At 38.2% G+C, this 25819-nt stretch overlaps 1 protein-coding gene across 1 annotated transcript in view; it reads right to left on the reverse strand.

The window, feature by feature from the left end:
* Positions 1-21020, reverse strand: part of LOC309827345 (putative RNA-binding protein Luc7-like 2) — a 57758-nt gene extending 36738 nt beyond the window's left edge. Inside the window, 6 exon segments of the mRNA XM_082661953.1 lie at positions 6016-6110; positions 6608-6631; positions 6634-6681; positions 7684-7754; positions 17568-17651; positions 20588-21020. Of these exon segments, the coding sequence (XP_082518079.1) occupies positions 6016-6110; positions 6608-6631; positions 6634-6681; positions 7684-7754; positions 17568-17605 (276 nt within the window). The 5' untranslated portion in view covers positions 17606-17651; positions 20588-21020.
* Positions 21021-25819: the final 4799 nt, after the last annotated feature.

A 25819-nucleotide genomic window follows, 5' to 3' on the forward strand; every position in this document is an offset into this window, starting at 1 on the left:
ATAGACTAATTTTCTCACATCTGCATGTGAAACCACTGCTGTCATGTTTTGATACGCAACTCAATATCAAGATACTCTACAGGGCTTCCCTGGTGGCGCAGTGGTTGAGAGTCTGCCTGCCGATGCTGGGGACGCGGGTTCGTGTCCCGGTCCGGAGGATCCCACATGCCGCGGAGCGGCTGGGCGCGTGAGCCACGGCCGCTGAGCCTGTACGTCCGGAGCCTGTGCTCCGCAACGGGAGAGGCCACAACAGTGAGAGGCCCACGTACCGTAAAAAAAAAAAAAAAAAAAAAAAGAATACCCTCCAGCTCCTTATCTGTTAGAAGGTAATACTTTTTCCACAGTCATTAATTTTTGAAACTCAAAGTTAGCTTTTGGAACATTTATTTCACTTTCTACTTCTGGGTGATTGATTATTCATTTAACACAATGGAGCGACACCGTTCTAGATGCTGGGGATATAGGAGTGAACAAAACGTCCTTGCCCTTACTATGAAACTTATGTTCTACTGAGTGGCTGAGAAAATTCTGTGTAGGTTTAGTTCTTATCACTTATTCTGCTTCTCTAAACTTTCATGGCTCCTTTAAATTTGTACTATCAAAGAGACTTCAGCAGTTTTAAAGTTCAGGTTTGTAGGTATCCAAGGAATTGATTATAACCAGGCCTTAAAAGAAAGCGTTAGAGAAGCAATAAAGGAGTTTCAATTAATAAACTTCATTTTGGATAAAACCCAGAACCTACTGGGGACACCGTAAAATCAACTCAGGATTTCTGACAACCAATAAATACTCCCATCCAATCACTTCAAAAGGCAGATAAAATTTTACTATATTCCTGTCCCTAAGTATTTCACAATATCAGCTTTTCTTAAATTCTATTTCAGAGCTGCAGACTCTCTTTATAAAAACAAAATGTCATGGAAAAATCCCTGTATTTAAAATGTGTAAAAATTCCCGTCAAAATAGGAAGGACTGGCCTGTCCCCAGGTCCTCAGTGAATGAGGTACCTCTAAGGACATTTCAGAAACATCTTAAAGTCACTGTCTTAGGTAACTGTGTTATCTAAAAAAACTAACAACACAACAAAAAACATTTTAAAAAGTATTCAGATTAAAATAACCCTAAGATTCCTGTGTGGTATAATATACTGTGATTCTTTGTGAGACATCTGACAAAGACAATTTCTCTGAACCTTAATTTTTCTATCTATATAAAATGATGGCCAGGGCTTCCCTGGTGGCGCAGTGGTTGAGAGTCCGCCTGCCAATGCAGGGGACACAGGTTCGTACCTGGGTCCAGGAAGATCCCACATGCCGCAAAGCGGCTGGTCCCATGAGCCATGGCCGCTGAGCCTGTGCGTCCAGAGCCTGTGCTCCGCAACGGGAGAGGCCACAACAGTGAGAGGCCCGCGTACCGCAAAAAACAAAAACAAAAACAAAAAAGACGCAGACATAGAGAATGGACTTGAGGACACAGGGAGGGGGAAGGGTAAGCTGGGACGAAGTGAGAGAGTGGCATGGACTTAAATATACTACCAAATGTAAAACATATAGCTAGCGGGAAGCAGCTGCATAGCACAGGGAGATCGGCTCAGTGCTTTGTGGCCACCTAGAGGGATGGGACAGGGAGGGTGGGAGGGAGACGTAAGAGGGAGGAGATATGGGGATGTATGTATATGTATAGCTGATTCACTTTGTTATAAAGCAGAAACTAACACACCATTGTAAAGCAATTATACTCCAATAAAGATGTTAAAAAAAAATGATGGCCTTACACTAGAAAACATGATGGCCTGTCAACACTAAAATTATACTATGATGAAGGCTATAAGAATTAGTAGTGGCCACTTCTGAATTTAGGATAGATGCATTATGAGAGTATATATTTCCATCTCTGCAGATCTTAATCTCAAGTTTCTGCTTTAGATTTAATGCCTTCTGTAAATTATTACTATCATATATCCTTTTCCTAGATCACTAGGAACTAAATGGAAAGATTTTTTTTTAAGCTCTTCAATATACTTATCTTTCCTTAGGGAATAAATGTGCCAGAAATAATGTGGTTCATTTTTTGGGGGGGGAAGGGGACAACTGTACTTAGGTTTTTTGTTTTGCCTAAATCTGAAAGGGGATGCTGTCTACTTTCTGCATGGTAAATAGAAGAGGGAGAAAACTAATTGTTCCAAAGGAGGAGAAGAGTGAGACTAAAACAAAAAATTCTGGATGAACAGGAAAATAATCCATGCCTTTGAAATATAAAAACTTCCTAATTATAGAAATATTCATGCTTCTTATAAAAACCATAATCTAAAGATACATATACACACAATTATTTTGATTCTCTGTTCTACATTTTACCTCCTCTAATTAATTTGTTAGCTTAAGAGTCAGTTATAGCAGAATAACCTACATGGGAAAAGAATCTGAAAAAGAATGGATATACATATAACTGAATCATTTTGCTGTATACCTAAAACTAACACATTGTAAATCAACTATACTCCAATATAAAATTTTAAAAAAAAAGTTAGTTATACCAGAGTACCAGACTAAAGAATGGTAAAATGTTACAGGAGCATTTTCATCAAGCTGAATTCCAGGAACTTCCCTAGTGGCACGTGGTTGGGAATCCGCCGGCCAATTCAGGGGACAAGGGTTCTATCTCTGGTCCGGGAAGATCCCACATGACGCAGAGCAACTAAGCCCGTGCGCCACAACTGCTGAGCCTGTGAGCCACAACTACTGAAGCCTGCACACCTAAAGCCCATGCTCTGCAACAAGAGAAGCCACTGCAATGAGAAGCCTGCACACCACAATGAAGAGTAGCCCCCACTCACCGCAACTAGAGAAAGCCTGCAAGCAGCAATGAAGACCCAACGCAGCCAAACATAAATAAATAAAGATAAATATATTTTAAAAAAAGCTGAATTCCAAAAATATTCCATACTGTCAGTTATGAGTACATTTTTAGAAACGGTACTCTTCATCTCCAAGTGCTCAGTATAAAGTTCAATCTTTTTATAATAATAATAAGCCAAAGAATATATTTCTGTGTATTATTCTGCTAAATAATCCAGAATATTGATGAGTCATATTCTGCTGGAAGTGACAGATCTGAGGAACAAGGTCTGGAAAACTAAAGGGCAACCTTCAGTTACATAACAAAGAAAAAGCATTATAAAAAGTTACAATTTAGTTCTTTTCATCCTTGATCTAACATCAAAAATAAATAAATAAACAAGCATCTTCAACACACGGAAGTGTGAACTATTAGATTCCGTGCCAAAACAGCATGTGTTCTACAGAGACTGGATGCTAAAGAAGTCTGAGCTCTATAATTACAAACCATTTGTACATAGGATAAACTGTTATAAATAGCCCTTTTTAGTAATAAGAATCATGAGAAAGTCACCCTGTGGATGATTTCAAGTTCTCAAGGACATCACACTGTGACAACCTTGGACTCTTACAAAGTCCTAGAGCCAGCCCTTAAAACTCTGCTTAAGAGGTTCACAACCACTTAACCCCATCCTTACATATGACAATCTCTTGCCTATTAAGATGACAAAAAGGAGATATTTCTCATACAGTGTTTCCCTGGCAAGTGCCTTTCCAAGGGCTTTCCTTAACTGTTTTTCATGTGATCCAAGACACCATCAATTTTAAGCCTCATCATTAAATTCTGTACTATAAGAAAAATGTTACAAATTAAAATAGTGTTTTTCTATCATCAATTTTAAGATGCATATTTCAGAGATATTAAAATTTGAAAAAATGTGCTTCTTACAAATCCAGCAAGAATTTTATAAGAAAGAAAGTCCAAGACCAACACTAATCCTTTTTATTTAACTTGATGAAGGATTAAGTATTACCTACAGAGTAGAAAACATGTTGAATAAAACTACAGCTCAGAAAATTTGGGTTTGGTTCCAGTTTTACCTTAAATCAATACAACTAAATAATTTTGAATAAATCACTTTACTGTCATTAAGGCTAACTATGGAACATACACCCAACAGAATTATTTTGAAAAATAAATGAATGTGACTGCACTGTATACATTATAAAATGTAAAAGCACAATTGTGATGTCAGATTTTTTTCATTATTATTAATGCCATACCTGAAGAATATAATAATATGTCAAAGTCTTGCTATGGCTGGTTTTAAAGTACTAAAAATTTAAATTCTGCCATTTTATCAATTAATCTTATCCTCAAAATTCATTTGAAGTGACAATTTAGCCTTAAATATCATTAAATGTTAAATTTAATAATAAATGTGAAGAATCAAATAATACTACAGATAATTACTAATATTATAGATTTCAACTGTATTATAGCAGAGTAGAAAATACTTTAATTATGGAAATTCTAAAGAGCAGATATGAGGGTTAATTATCTGTCACAGTCCTAATTCAAGTGCTCAGAAACTGGATGTCTTCCCTTTCAATATTATACTTAAAAAAATTTAAGTATTACATATTTTTTAAATGTTAGCTCTTCTATTCCTTTTAACATAATATAGTTTCGACGGTCTTTACTATTGGAAAAAGTGGTGTTTTTGATCAAAAATGCCTTGATACTTATGTATTTGGGGTATTTAACTCCTCCTATCAGGAAGAAACCACTCTTTAAGACTCTGAGCTTCCACTTCAGGGTGCACGGGTTCCATGCCTGGTTAGGGAACTAAGATCCCACATGCCACGTGGCACGGCCAAAAAAAAAAAAAAGAAGAAGAAACCACTAATTTAGACAACTTTAATTAAGGGAACTCATTGCTTCTGCAAATGGAAGTTTGAAATCTTTTCTTCATTTCAGACAAATAACAAAGTCAGCTAAATGTTTAGGCCCTACCAGCCCTCCTCTGCTATCCTTGTAAATGGAAGCTCTTGAAAGTGAGTTATCATTTCAATCAAATCCAAAAGCCAGGGAATCAAATCCTCTGTCCCATTTAAATAGGTCCATCATCATGTGATTTATCTACCAAATTAAAATGATGCTCTAAGATTAACCAACATCACTAGATATAGAACTTAAATTAAGTGAGCTTTACATCATTAGGAGTAAGCAATATACGTGAATTTTAACCGACAACGATACTCACAAATTGTGTAAATTTAAGTATTTACCAGTATATTTTCCCCACAATGATTTCCATATTCAAATGTGCACAAATCTTAATAAAAATGTATACTGTTTTGGATGAAAGTCTACTCTGCTCAACAGTGAAGTAAACAATTTAAAAAATCATTTACAGGGCTTCCCTGGTGGCGCAGTGGTTGAGAGTCCGCCTGCTGATGCAAGGGACACGGGTTCGTGCCCCGGTCTGGGAAGATCCTACATGCCGCGGAGCGGCTGGGCCCGTGACCCATGGCCGCTGAGCCTGCGCGTCTGGAGTCTGTGCTCCGCAACGGCAGAGGCCACAACAGCGAGAGGCCCGCGTACCAACAACAACAAAAAAAATCATTTATATTATTTCTAAACTAAAAGTGCAACTGCTGTATAATAACTGCCTCTATGTTTCAAATAAGAAATGCTTTTTAAAAGCTTGCTCTGGGGCTTCCCTGGTGGCGCAGTGGTTGAGAGTCCGCCTGCCAATGCAGGGGACGTGGGTTCGTGCCCCGGTCCGGGAAGATCCCACATGCCGCGGAGCGGCTGGGCCCGTGAGCCATGGCCACTGAGCCTGCGCGTCCGGAGCCTGTGCTCCGCAACAGGAGAGGCCACAACGGTGAGAGGCCCGCGTACCGCAAAAAAAAAAAAAAAAAAAAAAAAAAAAGCTTGCTCTGAAGAATGGAAAAAATTATAAAGTAAAACTCAGCAATCATTTTTGTGAGGAATTCAATTATTGCAGATCTAAATTATCAACCTGAATATAAGGGATGCAAATTGCTGCGCTAACAAGTGTTTAAAAAAAAAAATCACTGAATAATAATGTGACACGAAATTAAGACTTTATCAAATAGTTTGTTTTCGTAGTATACCAATAACAAAACAAAAGATTTAATAAACACGTACAGTTCCAGACAGGACATCATGGGGGCAACAATTCAGAAGGTGACTCTTGCATACTCTGTCATCACTGAATTTGATTCGTTGACGAGTAGTATCTCCTGTAATAGAGGAAAGTTAATAACATTCAAGGTTAGACAACTGGAAGATATTTGTTTTCTGAGAGCCCTACCATCACTAGCTTTGTATGTGTGGCTATACACACACACATTTATAAATCAGCTCAAGAGGGGTTAGTTTTTATATAATATCCTACAGAAAAACTATTTTAGACAACATGCAGTTGCAGTATGTGTACTGCACATGTAATTCAAATAGTCAAAGTGGGAAAGCAATGCATTCTGTTAAACAGAGTACTTCAGAAAAGCATAGCATGTAGAGCAGGAATGGACCTTAAAGATTATCGAGTCCAACTCCTTCATACTGCAGATGAGGAAACTGCGGCCCCAAGAGGTTAAGTGACTTGCAGCAGACCCACTAGGAGAATTTCTACTGGTATACAATGTTCCCTACTTGACACTAAGCACTGATTTATATTTTAATTATTTACATTAATTGAAAAACATAAAAAGTAATCTTGCAAACATTGCATACACACTGCGAATCCCCACTGAACCCCAGACGCCATTTCTTCCACTATTTTGTTCCAGCTGAAGTGTCTCCCTTTTGCTGCTGGGAGGAGTTAGAGAGGGTAGAATAACGTGTTTAAGAGCGTACAAACCTGGAAGAAGGACTTACACACCAGTCAAACAAAGGCATACTGCCTAAATGAAATGTTAACTTTAATGCCTCCAAAGGTCCCACACCTCCAAGTTTTATGTAGTCTGTGCTATATATGGCCAAACCGGGTACATTTAAATTCATTCTGTCTTCATTTAACATAATACACCTCCTAAGCAACAGAAGCACCCAACCTAATCAAATATGCCTATCTACTCAAAACTTTAAAGAATCTAAGAAAAAGAAAGGTAACTATATTAACAAAATATAGACGTTAGTTACATTTTTTTTGCTTAGAATCTCTTTGGGGGGTGGGGGGACTCTTAAGGACATTTCCTCTAAGTAAAATGATAAGCCCTAGGAAATGAACGTGTTTTATTTTTAGCCTTAAACTGATATCATCATTGATGAATGAAAACCTACTGGTGAATTACTGAAGCGAGAACTGTTGGTACCAAAATAGACTTTAAACAGCACTGAACTAAAAACTTTCATCTAGGAAGTGATTCAATTATCTAAATTAATTTGTTTTTCACATGTGAATAACAAAAAAGGTTAAAACTTTACCCCTTTCACATGGTCTTATTTTGAAGAGTTTAACTCAAAGTCAACTAAATACTATCATTTTTAGGCGGGGTAAGATTTTGTTCAAATTGTTTTAATTTGGTTAAAAAGACTTAAAGAACATATTCATTTACAACCAGGTTTATAAAATTTTAAGAATAGTAATTTATAGCTAAAATGATAGCTTCAGAGCAGTTCAACAATAGGTTTTCTAGAGGCTAGTCTCTAGTTAAAGTAGGTTATTTTTGACACCACAATTTGGAATAATTAATTTAGTGTTCACGCCTGCTACTATAATAAAGGTTATTTTGATGGTCCTTTTTTCCTTTTAAACACAACTGCTTTTGTTCCACATTCATTAACACATCTGAAAAGTTAGTGATAACTCACGGCTCGGCGAATGCGGGGCCTTTCTGACACTCCCTTGCAGACTGAAGTAGGCAGGCATAGATACATTGAACCTTTACAAATAAAACAAGGGGCCAGATTGTTCAGTCTGTATAGAATAGACTCTGCCAGCAATTTCAATATAGCATCTAGAAGTACATGTTGACTGTAAAGATTCTTGTATATGAAAACAAAAGTGAACAAAATCAGGGTTTTTTGTTTTGTTTTGTTCTAAAATATTGACTTAACAAGTGTAACCCTAGAGAAGAATATGACTGATCACAGGTAGAAGTCCAAGGCTGGAGCTCTGTAAAGTGGTCCTTGGGCAAACTGGGGTTTTGAAAAATGTTTTTTTATAAAGTATATTTCATCAAGACTTTGGTGAGGGCCTTAAGCTCATGTCAGAATGGTACTCTGATGAGCTCACACCAGAATGGCAATGCTTTATTAGAGGCTTTTTGCTTTCTCGCATGTACCCAAATTATGCTAAGAAATTTAAAGATAATACAAATTTTTGAAGAAAAAAAAACTTACGTATCTAGAAGTCTCCCTGCTACAAGTTTCTAAGTTTTTCAGTAATGCAACAGCAGTATTGTTTCAGTGCTTTGTCAAACTAATGGCTCAAGAATATGACAAGCCAGGCCTTCGACTAAAATCAAGATTCTCTGAAGTTTTACTAGTCAAACGTTTCCTCTGAAATCACGACATAAATCTAATATTAAGACATATGTGCCTTGAAGACACTGCTATCAGATAAAATGAGAACAATTCCAAATATGAATTAAGCAAAATCATCCCTGAGGACCTTTAAGTGTCAGTTTCTATAAATGCCAAAAAGTATTTTTAAATAACTCCTCACTACATACGAATGGTTGCTCTATAAACATTTGATAACTGCAGCAAACACAATAAATACAGCTATCAAATATCAGCCTGTACAGGACAGAAATCTTTGTAACAATGAAATAAAATTCCTAATAATTTGAGATACAGAAATACCCTGAGAGGTACTAGCAACTGAATATGTTTACTGATATTTTTTAAATTTTACTTGAGAGACTTTAAGGTTAACATTTTAAAATAATTTGACTATATTACCATACAGTATTTAATAAATGTATTTTATTTGGGCTTAAGCCATGAAAGTATAATCTGGCTAAACCAACAAAGAATTTTAAAATAAAAATACTAGTAATATAAACTGTCAATATATCTGGCCCAAACCATGTTTTTCAAAAGAAACTAGGTAAAACAGCACCCACTAAAAAACAAAGGAGGGGGGAGAGGGAAACTATAATTAATAAGGAACAAATATGAACCAAATCTCCTTATAATACAAGGAATTACTTTATTAATTCAATGTACTTTATCTTTGGGTTTTCTGGGTATATATTCATTATAAAAATAACCTAAGTTAAAAGAACAATTGCTCTGTTACACTAATATTGGATCCAAATAATAAAATCAAGCCCAATACTGAACATATCCTCTGTGCTAGGCAATGGGATTACAAAGAGGCATTTAAGACAAGCTCTCTACCCTCAAGGAGCCCCTCATTTTCCTAGAGAAACAGGATATTTAAATGCAGTAACAAGTAATACAAAAGGAAGCATGATCCAAGTGCCAGATGAATGTTGGTAATGGATGAAATACTACCAAATAGTAGTACTTCAGGAATTCTAAGACTAGAATGACCACCAAGGACTGAAGAGTTTAGAGAAGGCTTCATGCAATGAGTAGAAGCCATTATTTGAAGGAAAGACAGGACTTAGACCAAAGGAAAGGGGAAAGAAGAGCATTCCAAACTGGCGGTAATACCTTTGACAAAGCTTATAGAGGCAGGAAGGTTTGGGAAACAATAAGTAAGTCGTATCTGGCTTTGGCAAATGGCTTCATGTAGGGGAATAGCAAAGCTGGGGCAAGAATAATATTTTTAGGGTAAAATCTGATTTAATTTTTTCTGCACCCAGATTTTAAATGTGTAAACAAAGAAAAAAGTTTAAAAATAATGGGGCGGAGGTTAGACCAAGTTATTTGAGTTCACAACAACAAAATGCCCTCTCCATAAAAACATGGCAGGCTCTCTTCTCTGTGACCTCCGTAATACTAAATAATTAGGCTTTGTACATAACTATAATGATGAGATTTGAGATTAAAAACTTGATTTAGAACTTTGAAAGGAAAAGTGTTCTTCATCTGAATGGAAGCATCAAAATTTCTATTAATGTTTTTTCTACCAAGCAACTACCTTCAGAGTAACAACTCTCTTAACCTCTGTTGTTCAACCTCTTCATGAGTTTCATGAATCATAACCTATATTTGAGAACACCTGAGTCATAGGTATACAATAAAAACTAGAATAAATATTATTCCTCTCAAGGTCTTTCAGTCACGTTAACAGAGTATGAGGTGCTACTGAGGCAGTTTTACTCAGGGAATATGGACAGCCCACTCTAAAAAGAAGGCTTCTGTCCAAACTACTCAAATATTGCTATTCTCAAAATCTCCTTCAATCTGTAGGGAGGGAAAGATAAACCCACTGTAAATCCCAACACTGCCATTTTATGGTCCTGCCCTTTCTGAAACAGACTTAAACTGTAGTAGCAACACTTAAAAATCTTAGCCTAGATGGTATCTGACATCATTTTACATGGTGCATGCTATTTTCCCAATATCCACCCCCTCCCTTCCAGCGCCAACCACCCTCTCCCACCCATACAAACAATAAATCAAATCAACTTTCATAGATTTAGGTGCTATTTTAAAAACATCAAAATTTTACTTTACCCATTCTCTCCGATGCTCCCTGTATTTTTTTAAGCTGTGAGTGGATGACCATGCTATGTGATCAACAACTGTGAAGGCTAAGCAAAAGTGAACTGAGTTTAGTATTGTAATTTCAAAAGAACCTTAAACTTTGTAATATTTGACATATATAATGGTATGCAGAATCCTTATTTTACCGCATTTTATCAGGCATTAATGGCAAGCAATTTATAAAAACAACTAGTATTTCTTTTGTACAGAATCAGCTAAGAGCTTAGCTTAGAGAAAACAGAGAAGAGAAAACTCAACAGCACACAAAGCAAATGGAAGCATCCTAGTTTATAAATGGGGCCAGAAGAGGAAAAGCTCTCCCACATTCTCCAATGTGACAACCAAAGCCCTCCCCACAGGCATACTTGTTAGGGGCCACGTGTCACTGTTGGCTTGGGACAGGGCAGGCACATTCCCTCTGAAATAAATTCCATGCCCTCTCAGTGAAAGGAAAGCCAGAGCTAGAAAGAGAGGTGAATAAGCCTAAAGCTTCTCATTTCCCTGTGCCCTCAAATCTTCAAATGTTCCACCTTCTTATTACCTACAACATAAGCTAGGACTCCACATAATAATGTGGGAACTATATAAAGACCAATTTCTAGTCTAGTAACAGAGCAGGAAGAGACCTGTCCTGTACAGAAAACACATGTCTTCATATGGACAAGTAAACCCCTATGTCTTCACGTGGAACCAAGATAAAAGCTACTGCTTCACTGTAACTATTATAGCAAAGAACAAATTCGATCATTTTTACACACTCCTCCAATAGTCTCACCAAATCCACTAACATCTCCCACCTACCTTTGTTGTTCCTTTAGAATTTAGCCTAAAGCTCACCTATAAGAACCCTTTTATAATAACCTTAAAAGAAAAAACTCTTATTACTCCATGTTACCTTGTTAATAAATACAGTTTAATTCATTGTATATTTATATAGTACAAAGTATAGGGTTTATTTTATGAAAAGATTCACTACCATGTCTTAACATTATATGATTACTGATGCTCTGGAAACATTTAATAGGACTCGATACATGTCAAACTTTTCAGGAATACATTTATTACAAAAGGAAAGAAAAAATACTCAGCCAAAGATGGCAGCGGGAAAAACTAATTAAGGCATTCTCCCTTCCAAATGTAATATCAAGTCATTCTTTCTAACAGAACTTATAAAATCATACTGAGTATTAGTAGAGGTTTTCCTTTCCCCCAGAAAATGCAAAAAATAAGGGTACTGAAAGGCCATCCCTCTTAATTCTTTCATATGGTCCTACAGGTTTATCATTACAAATAGGTACCAATATCACCCCCACCATAATCACCATGACAAGCCCGACATTTTAAAAATGCAATGCCCACTGCAGAAGAAATTTCCAAAACAAGTTCATTCTTGCTGAATATGACCAAAGATTAATAATGCTAAAATAATTTTTTAAATCTATCAGCCTACTTGTCTATGAAAATCCATATAAAAAAATTATAAGGAATGAGACTGGGAAACAGCCTTGGTAACAGGACGAAAAGCTCAGGGTCTTTAAGAGCTAACAGAATGGTGAAGGAAATGTGCAGAAAGAAATACTGAAGTAGCTACATTCCAAGGGCTCTATTCCACCCCTGCCACAACCCTATCTTCCCTCATTATACAAGCACAGAATCTTGGTCACTGGCAGGGCTCAACGCCATCACATTTCTTCCAGGGGGATATATGCTTTAGGAGATCAACATATTCCTCCTCTTAGATTTAAGACACACATTAGAAAAGCCTGAATAAACAGTTACCCACAAATTTAGTCCTAAAAGTGGATTATATACAATTTGTTTTATGGTATATGTCATAAAGGGAAGTCAGTCATTAAAAAGTTGCAGCCTGCTAAATTTCATATTTTGATACTTACTTGCAGAACTGCAATTCTGATACAATAATACTCCTACTCTGGATATCTGGTGCCTTCTATCATCCAGAACTTTTTATACACAAAATTAGAAGTAACGAAAGCTCTCTCTGGCTATGAGGAAATAGCTGAAAAGAACCAAAGAAAAAGTAATTGGCTGATTTGTCTATTAGAGACAAGTTCTCCATAGTTGGTGATAGCTATAAACGCTAAGCAGAGCCTCCCCAAATCTAAAACTAATGAAGAAATAAAAAGGAAAAATAAATAAGAATATCAAAGGACAGAGGCAACAGACAACTCAATGATAAAGGAAGTTAAAATGAAAAACAGAGATTACCATGAAGGAGACTGAGCCTTACAACTATTGAAACAACAGAGCAGGAAAACTGTGGAAAACCGTGACATAGTCACAAGAATTGCCTTTGGGGGAAAGGACTGAAACTTTGAAGGAGAACATGAGCGACTTCATTTGTAACACTTTACTTAATGAACAAATAACACTTGTTCTCCTATAGGTGTTTGGTGGTCTTTTATGTTTTTTAAAACTTTTTTCAAAATTAGACACCTATATGCAATCAGTATCACAGAATTTATCACTTAAAAATAAACGTAACTGTTCATGTGCAATCTTCACGCCCTACTGGACTTTCAGTCCCTCGAGAATTAGAGTCCTATGTCACTACTTTATTGCAGAGTCAAACGACAACAGAAGCAAGTACGTCCATAATCTCTAAGAAAAAGAAAGCAAGAAAAAAAGTGAAGCAACTCAACAACCTAGGGATATTCAGGTTCTAGTCCTATCAATTACTACACCCTAAAACACATCGGCCAGTATCAGAACACCATGTCTGGGGAAGTATTCCCTCTAATACTATGAGGCAAATTAAATCATTTGATTTATTTTCATACCAGAATTTCTCAAAATTCTAAAATCTGAGGTGAATCAACTGTTTTTCTAGTAAGCATGCCTTGCTGGTTCCGGTCCATAATGCAGAATCACAGCACTTCCCCCCAGTTTCTAGTCCAGGGGTTTTCTTTGATAATCAGCTTTTCTCACAGCCAGCACCTTTCACAATCCCGTGGAAGAAGTTGGTGAAATCCTGCAGAATTGCTGACCACCATGGACCAAAACATTAATGGAAAGGTAAGATGAAGCTAAATACGTAATTTCATCCCAGAAGTCTAGATGGACCTCTCTGGGGACTTCTATATCTCTCCATCTCATGGGTGTGTATTTCTGTCTATTTCTAAGGAAAAGTCATTTCTACCCAGTGGCTTAGGTATATACAGTTCAAGCAGCTTTCCTTCCATATGAGCAACTAATACAGTATTTCCTAAAGTACAGGATTTGGACAAAAAATAATTTTAGATGTTATATGATTTCACCAACATGACATTTTAAACACCACTCAATCACTAGTGATTATTTATCATGATTAAGGCAAGAAAAAAGTTTCCACTTGGTGCTTAGTACGTACTTAATACAGCTAATGAGTTCTAATTTTTAGCATAGGGTAAGTGACAACAGACTCTAGTTATCTCATAACACCATGTTGTTTTCATTGTATTTATTTTTCTGGTGACATAAACTTTCATTTTAAAATTAGCTTAAATTTTCAGAAAGTGAGTTGACATAAAAAATTAAACAAAAAGAAAACAGGGTAAAAAATAGTACAGGTGATATATGTGATTTACATTTGGGAAACATTTATCCACAACAGAGTTTCTCAAACTTTTAATGTGCATCAGAGTCACATGAAAGGCTTCTTAAAACACAAATTGCTGGCCCCCATCCCCAGAACTTCTGATTTGGTAGGCCTGGGGTGGTACGTCCAAGAATATGTGTTTCTAACAAGTTTCCAGGCGATGCTAAGGTTGATGATCTGGGCACCACATTTTTGATAAACACTGATCTAGAACAATGGCCAAAAAGCTTTTTCTTAAAGGGCCAGATAGCAAATATTTTAAGCTTACCAGCTATATATCTCTGTTGCAACTACCCAACTCTGCTGTTGTAAGGCAAAGCAGCTACAGACAATATATACACAAATGGGCATAATTGTGTTCCAACAAAACTTTATTTACAAAAAGCAGGTGGGCCATAGTGCCAACCCTGATCTAAAACACACCCTCAAGTAACTGAAAAGTGTATATGGTATATCATAGTAGTAGGACAGAATATAGAAGCAGCTGAACAGCAAGGTGTATATATACTGTAGATACTATCCAATAAATATCCAACCTATTCTACTGAAAAGCAAAGCTTTGGAGAGTTTAACTCTGAAAGAGAAAACTGATGTCGGCAGAAACCTGAGGTCTCAAGAAAATAAAAACAATTTACCATGCATTCAGGAGACATAACAAAAGATTCAGCAAGGGCAGCTGGTTAAATTCTTTTCATGTTGAATCACAGAGGTCAACATCATTGCACATGGTTCACAACTAAATTAGAACATAAGGATCAGTATCTAGTAAGAGTATTTTAAGAAAAAAGTTTTGAAGACCCCTTTCTCTAGGCCATGTTAAATAGAAAAATATAACATTTATTCAGCTGATTGAGTTACATGTTACTTTCTAATGGCTTTGACTTCTCAGTCATAAGTTACTCAGTTAAAACAAAAACACTAAGCTGTAGCCAATTTCAGAGTTTTTACAAACTACTTTTCTCTCTATCCTCAGTAATCTTACAAAACTGATTAACTGATCTATTTTGGCCTTGCCTTCTAATTTCTATCCCAGCAGCTGCTAGTGTATGAGATCTTAAACTGAAAAGGAACAGAATGACTTTTTTGCAGGTGCTGAATCCATAAGATTCCTGTCATAAACTTACCCTCCCTCCCACTCCCTCATTCTTTCTCCCCAAAATGTTCTAACTTTCCTCATCTTCACAGTTTACAACTTCTCAGTAGACTGACTATTAAGTTGGGTTTACAATCAATTATGTGTCCTCAATGAATATACTAACATTTCAAGCACCTTTCTGGAATTCCATTCTTGAGGAGTACCTGCTTCATTTATCTAGTCTTGGCCACACTTACTGTTTTAAGCCCTCTGCCTATCTTTGCAACCCCAAACTTGCCTGAACCATTAGGGACATCAAGCTTTAATGTTGATATGAACCACCTGGTACTGAAACCCTCACTAAACCTCACCCCCATCCATGAACCTACTTGCCCTTGACTTCTTGCTACCCATCTTGAACATGTAGCTCACTACCATTTATCCTTATATGACATCTAACCCAAACCAAATCAAAGTATTTACTTGCTGCTTATAAAGCTTATGGACTGACAGACAAAATGATTTTTCTTTGCTTTTATTTTTTTACCCGAAGCAAAAGAAATGTCTTACAAGCATAGATTTACTTGAGGAGAGCTAAACAACTGTAGAGAATCCAAGAACAATGCAGAGTTGTCAGAGGTGATATTATTATCACCTGGGCTGTTCTGTAGACAAATAGCTTTCAGAGTTCAAAGTGAGTTAAAGTTTTTTTAAATGGATTCACTATGTGGGTGTTAACAGAGTTTTCAGTGTTTTGGTATGCCTGGACTTCCGATAAAATCAAATATTTACTAAAACTCTGTTTAAGTTTACGTTTAACTACTTAACCTTATGTTTGCTAAAATTTCTTATAATGTTAAAGAATTTACAAGCTCTAGAGTTAGATATAGCCCATAATTATTTAAAAAAATGTATATTTGCACATTAAAGGCTATGCCTCCTTCACTTAAAATGAACAATCCAAGTGGAATAGAAGAATGACTTACAACTGACCAAGAAATAAATATGATTCATTATGTTAATGAGAGAAAAAGAAAAGAAAATGCTCTCAGTGTTGATGACAAGTCAAGGAACACAGATTACAGTAAAGATGATTTTACGAAAAAAATCCACTGAAGAAAACGCTACTTCAATCGTTGATTCAATAATTTATTTTGCAGAAAGCCAGCGAGGTCATACTGTCCTATAGGTTCAACAGTTACATATCACTAAACTAGGTACTAGGTACAAGTAAATGATTTTCTGAACTGTATTTTCCTGGGTATCTCCTAGGATGCATATCCTTTTAATTTTACATCCCATAAACTACAACTACCATATATATACGTGATCAGCAAAAATATTAAATTATGACTAATGTACTCTATTAACTGAGCAAGAACATCATATGGTCAGAAGGATTACCATCAAAAACAGCTAAAATTATCTGAAAGCTTCAACTTCCCCTAACCATTCCCTAACCATAACGGACAACTAACTATGCTATAAAATTCTAATCTATAATCTGAATTCCATTAGTCTACTGGTTGTTTTTGAGGGCAGATGCCATTTCTGGCCTGGTGTAACCTTTTACGAGATGGTCTCTATTCCCATTTAAGGGTTATAAGCAATTAAGAGGTATTTAATCCCCAAAACTACCTTCTGTAACTTCTTTAGTTGCTAAACTTAGGATATAATCTAAATTCACACCCTCACTTTTGTTTAATTCCTATCCCTGGAACCTTGCAAGGCCTTTCTGGGGTCAGGGCCAGAGACTTCTCATAACTAAACTGCACTTGTTGGCAGAAGGGCTTTAGCTAAGGGACATCCTTCCAATTAAACCAACCCAACAAAAGTAACTACAGTCTGTGTGAGGACACTAGGTTCCTCCAACCATCACACAGACAATTCAGCTGAACTGCTGCTTGACTTCTCCTGCGCTGCTCCTCCCTGCTTTCAAATGGAGTATGTTCCGGGAAGACAACTTGCCCCTCTCCCTTCTATTAATGCTAACAACTAAAACAAAGGTAATTATAAAATTTAATGTATCTTAAACTTCAGACAAAATAAGATACTAATTTATACCTAGTTACGGTTCCTCCCTTTTAAAAAACTTAAAATATACTTATTTTTCAACATTTTTGAGGATAACATAGGAAATTACTTGGCTTCTCATTTAACAAATTATAGATTTAACTTGAGGCAAAAAAGGTTAAGTGACTTACCCAAAGTTACAATTAGAGGTACAGCTGGGGCTAGAAACCAGGTCTCCTGAGTCTCAGCCCAGTGCTCTTTTCCTTAGCCCATGATGCCTTATCAGAAAAATCCAAATACAGTCAGACCCCCAGTTACATGGGTATGAGTTACACTGATTCACATATACAAACTTTATATAGTGTGACCAATGTTTCAACTCACGCGGTACCCTGCTTCCATTTATGCAGTATGCCAGGCATCGGCACGATTTTCAGTGGCACACAGGCGGTTGCCACCACCAGGGCCCTAGGCAAAATTGCAAAGAAGGCAAAGTTTGTCTTTGGCCCTCCCACCTCCCTTATGCATTCCTCTCCCACCTCCTGGTCATCCCCCTGCCCAGCCTCCCAGCACCATCATGCTGCCCTCTGGTTGTCCAAAGCCTCCCACTTCCACCACTCACCCAGGACTGTCCTTTCTGGGAGTGCCCAGGGATCCAAAATTACCTCTCCATTTCACTACTAAAACTCCTATTTCTGAGAATTTCAGTAAAGTTTAGGTAATCTACATGATTAACCGATTTAAGTAATTCAAAGTAAGTTACATTTAACAGACTTAAATCTCCAAGGAGTTTAAAAAGAAACTAATTAAAAATTCTAATTTGGGGGAGGGGAAGAGGAAATAAATCTTTCATTGGGGGGCAAAGAAGGTAAAAGAGAAAGTACTCTCGGCCTCCTGTGCCACTTCAGATTCCCTCACAGACAGGACACTAAGAGTTGAGGGGGTGGTTACTGCCACCCTGACAAAATGAGTGGTTGCTTTATAGTCAGTCTCTGGGATTCAAAAAAAAAAAAAATTGGACACAGCTGCTTTGAATACCCTCCTACCTACCTTTTCCATCTCTCTCCCACCTCTTGGATCCCCATTTCCACCTCTTAGTACCAAAGACACCCAACAGCATTCCCTGTAAGCTGTTCCTGTGTCCAATACAAAGCTTCCCATTATATGGTTTCAAATTACATGAGTTATTCAGGAAGGTATCCACGTCCCCCTATCCCTGGATAACTTCAAGTTGACTGTATGCTAAAAAAAAAAGTCCTAATTATTTAAAGGTCCTGAATCATAAGATGAAGTATGTAAACTCATTAATTATCTGGTAAGAAGGAAAAGAATACTCTGATTCTTGTCTTATATACATAAAATAACTAATTTGGGTATCTAAAAAAAATTCAGTTCTTTTCCTTGAAAGTAGTATGTTTCTTACTTCTGGCCCAACACAGCAGTGAAAATCCAGTCATTTCAGCTAAATAATATCGTGGACTTGTAAACATGGGTTCATTGGTAAATCCTCTTAGTCTGGAGGCAAAAAAAAAGAAAAAAAAAAAATCCAGTAACAGACACATAAAAATAAATTTATTTGTATACAAAGCAGAGTGGATTTTTAAGAAACCCAAGTGTCTGCTAATTACACAAATAGAAAAAATATATATATGTACGTATATGTGTGTATGTGTGTGTGTGTATATATATATATATACACGTATACGCATACATATACACACACACACATTTTAATTCAGCTTTGCAATATTAGATTGGCTGCCTAGTTTGGAAATTTATCAGGTGATAGTAGTTACTCTGATCCAACTACCCTCCCAGTAAAATTAGGAAATTCAATCCATGCAGAAGGTACCCAAAACGGTACCCATCTAGGATTAAAAGGATCATGTAAAGTATGTCTTAAATGAAATGATTTCTATAATTTTACTACAAAGATTATTCTGTTAGGTAAGATTCTGGATTAAGTCCCTTCTCAATACCATATGTTATAAAAAACCATTCTTATCTAAAAGTGAAAAATGGTAACTGATAAGTTTCTCCAGTGGCATTTTTAATTAACGTTAACTTTCAAGGCTTTACTACACAAATGAAATTCATTTCCTTCCCAATCCTGCCTCCTCTCTACACAACCACAAATAGGTTTGCGATCTACACCTATTTTTCTATACGTTCTAGGAAGATACGTTCCAAATGTGGGTATTTATTACAACTGAACTAGGAACACTGAAAAACCATGCAAAGTATACACTGCTAAAACATTTGAATTCGATAAAATGTTTTACGCACATATTTTGCTGCAAAGCATTCAAGGAAATTATAATAGCGACTGCTAAAAAGTTGAGTGTGCCTTTTCTCTTACATCAAACAATTTAAATAACTTGTCAAAAAAAAGCATTTCTTTAATGGCTAAGAAACTATTTGCCTGAACAAGCAACATACAAAAATGAGCAAGTATTGGCTTTGTCTTTAAGAGAAAAAGTAGTGAACTAGACCCTTCCTCCATATTAGCATGGATTTGAGTCGAATATCAAAGAGTACATTACTAATTATCACCACCAAAAAAGCATCAGCATTTCATCTTATCTAGAAATTCTCTATGACAAAAAGCTATCCAGCCATTAGTGGTTTTCTATACAAGCTCTAACCTAAGCGCCTAAAAGGATCGTTGTTTCCCCTCAATTCTACTTCACTGGGCACCACATTTTCAAAATGGTTCTATTCGGGGCACAAGCAAGGTTTGTCAATATTTACTGAACAAAGCCTCTATTAAATTGTCTAACAAAATGGAGGTCTCTCGGAAAAAAACAGGCCGTAACATCCTTCTTTTCACAAAATGGGCCAAACACACCCGCTTCAAGAAACCATGGTTTGGGTCAGATTTTCCCATAAGAATGGTTGTTTCATCCCTGGGACTGGATTCCTAGTAAAGGTTTTCTCCGGACCCAGGTAAGGGGGTGGTTGATGGGGGCCAGTTCTCCCTGGATACTCTGGAAGGCGGCGACGAGGACTGATCCCAAAGCTCTGGGTTAAGGAATTAGTTCAGGGGGCGGAGGCTTTAGCGGTCCGCAGGTACCTAATCAGCGACAAAACAGGCCGCCCGCCTACGCAAAAGAGACGTGGGCTCTCCCGTCCCAGCCAAGTCAACACTCAAGGCTCAAACTCTCCTTTCGGCCTCCAGGCCCCGCCTGACCCCATTGGCAGCAGTTCCCGCCAATCCGCTCGGTCGCCGCCCCCCAGGCCCGCCTGCCCAGCCCTGATTGGATGGGACGGGAGCCGGGACCTCGTGTTACCAATCTAGGAGCCCCTTACTCAGCCACACACACAAGCCCAGGTGCGCCCGCGGAGACCCTTCCCTCGCCTTCCCCATCCCTTCCCCCACCCCCAGGGCACTGGCAGAGACTTACCGTCCCGGGAGGTGCCCATCAACTGGTCCAGCATCGCGCGCATCTGGGCCTGCGCCGACATGGCGGCGGCGTAGCGAGCGGACGGACGGGGGTGGGGCGCAGACCGGGCTCTCTCGGGCGGGGGGACAAGGGGAAGGGGTGGGGGAAGGTGAGACGCTGTCTCGGTTGCCGCCGCTGCCTCGAGGCGTGCGGAAAAGAGAGCTGGAGGGGTTGCAGGAGAGTCCGGGCTGCGCTCCTCACGACGACGCGTACGTGGAAGGCAGCAGCCCCCGAAAGCGACCCTCGTTCCCTCACTGTCCGTCGGGTTCCTGGGACAGAAGCAATACCGGCTAACCAAGCTCTCGTCTCCAACACTGCCACCCGCCAGAAGACGTCAACCCCCCCTTCAAGCTCTGACGCCGCTCGCCGCCACCGTCGCCGCGACGTGAGCGCGCACGCTCCTCGCGCTTAGTCGTTTCCCGCGGGGGCTCCACCAACTAGCGTCCAACTGTATTTGCTCCGCCCGCCCCGTGCGGGAGGGGTTCCACCCTAACGGCTCTCGGGCGCGTGCACGCGGGCCTCTCCCGCCCCAGCCCTCCAGATCTCGCGAGACTCTGGTGCCTCAACGGACCCTAGAGCCGGATCCGCCCCGGGCGCGAAAACGCTCCAGGCTGCAGGTCTGCTAGGGCAGCGTTGCACGCTGGGCTGGCTAACCAGCCCAAGCTAGCTAGTGTGCCAGAGGGTTAGCCCGAGTCTAAAGTAAGTAGAGACCATACCCGTCCTTTCGACGGAGGTTAGCAGTCTTAGGAGCTAATCCGGGCGTATTCCTGACGAATATTCATTGACCGATTAACTCGTTTTCAAGGGCCCACCTGAAAATCGTGTAGCCTCGACTCCTTTCTCACTGCTGCCCGACCCTCTACAGAAGGAGCCCTGGATATCTGACAGCTGGGTCATCTTCCTTAATCTATGCAAGGAGGCTTTAAGCACCCCCAACTAGAATAAATCAGGTTCAGGAAATAACGCCTGAAATTACTGCACTACGAAACAGGCCACCTACCCCATTCGGATTTGTCATCGTTACTTATATATATAGCAGGAAGCTGTTAGTCTAAATTAGAAGCTATAAAAGTTAAGCAGTATTCTAACAAAGGAAAGGAGGTCATCTTGTAGAGAATTTTTTTCCTGCTTGAGAGCTAAATTTGAAGGATAAGGCCTTTTCAGTGTATCAGCAGCCCTGACAACAGAAAAGCAAGCCTGTGGGTTCTTAGCTTGCCATCACCCTGCATTCCAGATGTAGGTCGACCGATTACTAACTGTGGGGACATGCAGCGATTTATTTCTTAATCTCATGTCTAATGAAGATACATACCTTATAGCACTGTTGTGAGGACTAAATGAGCTAGCAGAAAATCCTAGCCCAGAGCCTTGCCCTGAGGTTTTAACTTTTTTTTTGTAAAATATTAATTCCTTAAGATGAGACATAGGTACTTTGCAAGGAAATAATGGTAAACTTTTTTGTTTCATTAAGATTTTATATACATTGTCTTGGAACTTATAATTTAATATCAACATCAGTAAAAAATTTACGTAAAATAACAATCATAGTACCAAGATCCTTTTTTTCTTTTTGGCTGCACTGCGCTGTTTGAGGGATCTTAGTTCCCTGGCCAGGGATGGCACCTGTGCCCTGCCAGTGAAAGCACCGAGTCCTAACCACTGGACCACCAGGGAATTCCCCCAAGATCCCTTTAAATGCATACTGGGCCAACAAAAATCTTAGAATCATCCTAGTGTTTAGTAACTGACCAGATAGTTTCCCACCAGTTATTCAGAGAACTGAAAATTCAAACAACTCCAATACTTGGAATATCATCCTTTGAAAACTACTTACAATAAAAGAAAAATTTACAAATTAATATGTCTGAGAGGAATGCCCTATTACATATACAATACCCTTAGGAGGAAAATACACTAAAATGTTGAAATGTTATGTGTCAGTGAAGAGATTTTAGTTCTTGTCCCTCTCTTACTTTCTACCTTTCTGGTTGCTTACATTTTAGATGTATCTCTTATTTTAAAACAACCGTTTTTTTTTTTCAATAGTCTGATATTCACTGTCTTTTAATTGAAGCATTTAATCATTCATATTCATGTAATTACACATGTGCTTGAGTTTAAAGCTCTTATTTTATCTATTTGTCTCACCTGTTTTATGTTTAATTTTCTCTCCTTTCTTGTCTGCCTTTTAATCATTTCATTTTTTCCCCTTCTAGTAGTTTGAAAATTTTAGTCTGTTTTTATTCTTTTAGCAGTTACCCTAGAAGTTATAAGGGGCGTTTTTAATGTATCAAAGTCTTTACACTTCCCCCAGAGAGATAATACAGAGAACCTAGAAAACTAACTCCATTTAACCTCTTCCCAAGATACATGCTCTTGTTAAGCATGTGTTTTAGTTCTTTACTGTTTTGTTTTTTTGGCCGCACCCCGCAGCTTGTGGGATCTTAGTTCCCCAACTATGGATGGAACTCAGGCCCACGGCAGTGAAAGTGCAGAGTCCTAACCATTGGACCGCCAGGGAATTCCCAGTTCTTTATGTTTTTTAAAACCAAGTTTCATATAATCGATGTTTGTTTATTTACCACTCTGCTTTCTTTCTGGAATCTCTGCCTTTCCATCTGGGGTCATTTCCCTTGTGTCTGATGTTTAAACTTTAGAACAGGAGTCAGCAATATACGATTGACCCATCAAATCCAGCCCATTGCCAATTTTTGTGAATAGTTTCATTGGAATACCACCAGGCTTACTGATTTGTTATTGTCTGTGGTTTTTTTGCGCTACAACAGCAAAGTTGAGTGGTTGTGACAGATACCATACCCTATGGCCTGCAAGACTAAAATATTTACTATCTAGCTTTTTAGGGAAGTTTGCCTACCCTGCCTCAGGGTTTGCTTTAGTGTTGGCCTGCTGGTAAGGAACTCTTCCATTGTTGTTGATCTGAAAAGACCTTTATTTTGCCTTTCTCAATTCTAGATGGATATTCTAGGTTGGAAGTTATTTTCTTTCAGCACATAGATTCTATCATTCTGCAGCCTTCGTTGCTCCTGGGAAGTCAGTTCTCAGTCTGTCACTCCTTTGAAGACAGCTGGCTGCTTTCAAATTTTGTTCTTTTTGCCTGTGGTTTTCTGCAACTTACTATGATGTATCTGGGTGTGGATTTATTTTTATTTATTCTGCTTGAGATTCACTGGGCTTTTAGAATCTGTGAACTGACATCTATCAATTCCAGGAAGTTTTTAGCTATTCTCAAATACTGTCATTCATCAACTTCTGGACCTCCAAATAAAGTTTTCACTGTTTCCTCTATGTCTCTTTACTCTCTTCACATTTTCCACCTTGTCTTGCCAAGCTACCTTCTTGATGCTTTTTTCCTGACAAATTTATGGTTCACACTAATCTCCCTTCCAGTGTGTCTAGTCTGTTGTTAAACCCATCCATTAAATTCTTTAGTTTTTCAGTTCTAGAATTTGTATTTGGTTTTTCAAATCTAAGTCATTTTTTATAGTTTCTGGTTCCTTGATGAAATTCCCAAGGTTGGCTGTTCTTTGACCCTAGTGATCATAATTGTTTTGTAATCTGAGTTTGCTAATTATAATATCTGATGTTTTCTGTGTTTCTGTTTCTGTTGTCTATTTCCTGGTTTTCACTTATGGGGTCTTGTTTTCTTCTGTGTCTAGTTATCTTTGTGTGCTGAACATGTATATGAAAAACTATGTGTAGGCATAATATAAGCCCTAAGTAGGGCTTAATGCTATCTTTCTCCAGAGAGGATTTTTATTTTTCTCTGATAGTAACTTGAAGTACTTGTCAAGGATCACCGTGATACAAATTCAATGCTTTAATTTCCCTTGGCACCAAAATGGCACAAATATGGTCTGAAAGCCTGGCAAGGGCTTTTTTAATTTCCAGTTCAAACTTGAGGGTGAACTCCAGGGTCCTAGTTTAAAGTGAGTGTGAGCCCACCTTGGTGGGCCCTGGACTTTGTCTTTTGCCTCACTAGCCCTATAATCCCACCAAAAATACAGGTCAGTTTCAATACTGAAGCTATTGCTACTAAACTGGCAAATGCCCTGAAGCCAAAAATGTGCCTTTGTGTGCTGCACTTACTTTTCTTGGTTCTTGTGTTCTAAGATTTGGCCTAGTATTTCCCTACTTATCTTAATAGCTCTTTAATGATTTTAAGAATTAAAAAAAAAATTTCATCCACGTTTTTTAGCTGTCTTCAACAGAAGGGTTAATCCAAATTACCTAGACTATCATTAACAGAAGTTTGTTCTCTTTGTTTGTAAACTTTTTTTAATTTTTAAAATTTAGTAACTCTTATCTGAAAAAACAAAAACCTCTGTGAATATGTCTTTGTGTACATTCTAGCAATGATATCCATTCCTTCAGGAATAAGGTCTCATAAGGAAACAGGAACTTATAAGAACAGTATATACTCTTAATCTATACATGCTAGAAACTAGGTAATTAAAAATTAGAATAGGTACAAGTAGCATACATTTTGCTAGCCATCCAGAGCAGACAACTCTGCATTTTACTGTAATTTATAAACTAATATAGTAAATAAATAAAGGCTATATAGTAAAATTTAATACTGCAATTATCGTTGGGGCATGAGTACATACCTAACATCAAATTTTATAAACATGGTTCCTGTTAATTTAAATGTAGATTAAAAAATTCAAATTCTGGGGGACTTCCCTTATGGTCCTGTGGTTAGGACTCCACACTTCCACTGCAGCGGGCGTGGGTTTGAGCCCTGGTCGGGGAACTAACATCCCGCAAGCCACACGCAGCAGAATGTTGAAAGAAAGCCGTGGCTCCTAGAACCAAATTTCGGTATGGCTAGACTGTCAAATGTAAGGGGAGTAGAGATGTGGCTCAAGATATTTGGCAAGGGCCAGATCCTGCAGGCCCTTGTTAAAGTTTAACTTGAAGGGTTGTAAGCTGGAGAGAGACAAGATCAGATCTGTACATAGTGGAATATGGATTGATTGAAGAGCACAATTTGGATTTAAAGAGAGCAATTAGGGAGGGCAGTGGTTCAGAGAAGAGATGCAGGAGATAAGAGGTCTGCGCTAGGGTAGCAGCAATAGCGAGTCAAGATTCTTAGGAGGTAAAATCTAATTTAGCGATTAGTTAGCTGAGGATGTGAAGAAAAGGAAGCAGTCTCGAATAACTCAGATTTCT

Source organism: Grampus griseus (genome assembly GCF_964374135.1).
Source record: "Grampus griseus genome assembly, chromosome: 9".
Classification (NCBI taxonomy): Eukaryota; Metazoa; Chordata; class Mammalia; order Artiodactyla; family Delphinidae; genus Grampus; species Grampus griseus.